The sequence below is a fragment of the Limulus polyphemus genome, unplaced genomic scaffold, assembly GCF_000517525.1.
Source record: "Limulus polyphemus unplaced genomic scaffold, Limulus_polyphemus-2.1.2 Scaffold10992, whole genome shotgun sequence".
In the NCBI taxonomy this organism is placed as follows: Eukaryota; Metazoa; Arthropoda; class Merostomata; order Xiphosura; family Limulidae; genus Limulus; species Limulus polyphemus.
In genome coordinates this window covers 7,259-8,767 of record NW_013676602.1, presented here as the reverse complement: position 1 = coordinate 8,767, position 1,509 = coordinate 7,259, and the positions used below count along the sequence as shown (strand labels likewise).

The 1,509-nt window shown below is 37.5% G+C and overlaps 1 protein-coding gene across 1 annotated transcript; it reads right to left on the bottom strand.

Moving 5' to 3' along the window:
* Nucleotides 1-315: 315 nt before the first annotated feature.
* Nucleotides 316-981, bottom strand: LOC106476600. The gene has a single exon (XM_013937245.1). It carries the CDS (start codon nucleotides 979-981, stop codon nucleotides 316-318), a length of 666 nt encoding a protein of 221 aa, XP_013792699.1.
* Nucleotides 982-1,509: the final 528 nt, after the last annotated feature.

Sequence of the window (1,509 nt, the reverse complement as noted above, 5' to 3'; positions counted from 1 at the left end):
TTTTCTGGGATGATAGGGAATACAACTGCTCCTTGGAAAACCCATACAGGAATCCCTTACCACGGTGTATATTAACCGACAAGCTTGTTTCTGGCTGGAAACGTCTCCAAGTTAATAAATTATTACCATAGTTTTTAAAGGCGATTTTCTTTCTCTTAAAAGTCTAATATATATATATATATGTGTGTAGGTATATCATCATGTTTCTTGTATATGATCACACTTTTTTCATCATATATTTCTCTTAGTATGCACACATCTCTTTGATCATAAAACTTTATGCAGCGTACCTCACTAGATCCGAAGCCTTCCATCTCATCTTTGGGGAGATGTTGGAGCACCGTTTGATTTCCTCGGAGTTCTAGCTATATTATGTACGAAAGAAAACAAGCTGACTGATGTATAATGATTGTCGAAAAACAGATGTAGTCCTTCTTTTGTATACAATTCAGGCAGATGTAGTCCTTCTTTTGTATACAATTCAGGCAGGTGTAGTCCTTCTTTTATAGACAATTCAGGCAGATGTAGTCCTTCTTTTGTAGACAATTCAGGCAGATGTAGTCCTTCTTTTGTAGACAATTCAGGCAGGTATAGTCCTTCTTTTGTAGACAATTCAGGCAGGTGTAGTCCTTCTTTTGTAGACAATTCAGGCAGATGTAGTCCTTCTTTTGTATACAGTTCAGGCAGGTGTAGTCCTTCTTTTGTATACAGTTCAGGCAGATGTAGTCCTTCTTTTGTAGACAATTCAGACAGATGTAGTCCTTCTTTTGTAGACAATTCAGGCAGGTGTAGTCCTTCTTTTGTAGACAATTCAGGCAGATGTAGTCCTTCTTTTGTAGACAATTCAGGCAGGTGTAGTCCTTCTTTTGTAGACAATTCAGGCAGGTGTAGTCCTTCTTTTGTAGACAATTCAGGCAGATGTAGTCCTTCTTTTGTAGACAATTCAGGCAGATGAACAAACAAATGTAAAATGAACAGCATCTGCCTAGTCCAGAGTGACGTTTGTAGAGAAAGACTTGGAGGATTAACCTACTAGAGCAGTTCAGGCAGAAAGGACGACGTTTGAAAGCCTTCCGCTTATTAAGGTAGTCTTGCAAGATTTTACACCTACGTGGGGCCTCATCAAGACTTTCATCATTATCAGGGGCTAGATTTCTTTGTGGTGGCTCCTCATCCCCCATCAGGCTTAGGTTGTGCATATTCTGAGGAGAACGAACACTGTTCAAACGGTATTTTTTTTATTCTTTATCAATCTTGTTTTATTTTTGTATATTTTAAGGGAATTGTAGGTGCTGCATGTTTTTGTTTTATTCTATTTTTGTACTTACAAACACACTACAATGAAATTTGAATATATTAAACAGCATAGTTTAGAAAAGCCCTACCAGATGGCAGTAGTAACAGAGCCGTACACCAGTAAATGGAATGTGAACTTTCGATGTCAATTGTATTTATGTTTTTTTTTTTTGTTTGCTGATAAGGTCAAACCTACAAATTAGCTATCTGTGC

Excerpts from the sequence above, each read along its gene's own strand:
- LOC106476600 (XM_013937245.1), bottom strand. The coding sequence starts at position 981 with ATGCTGTTCATTTTACATTTGTTTGTTCATCTGCCTGAATTGTCTACA.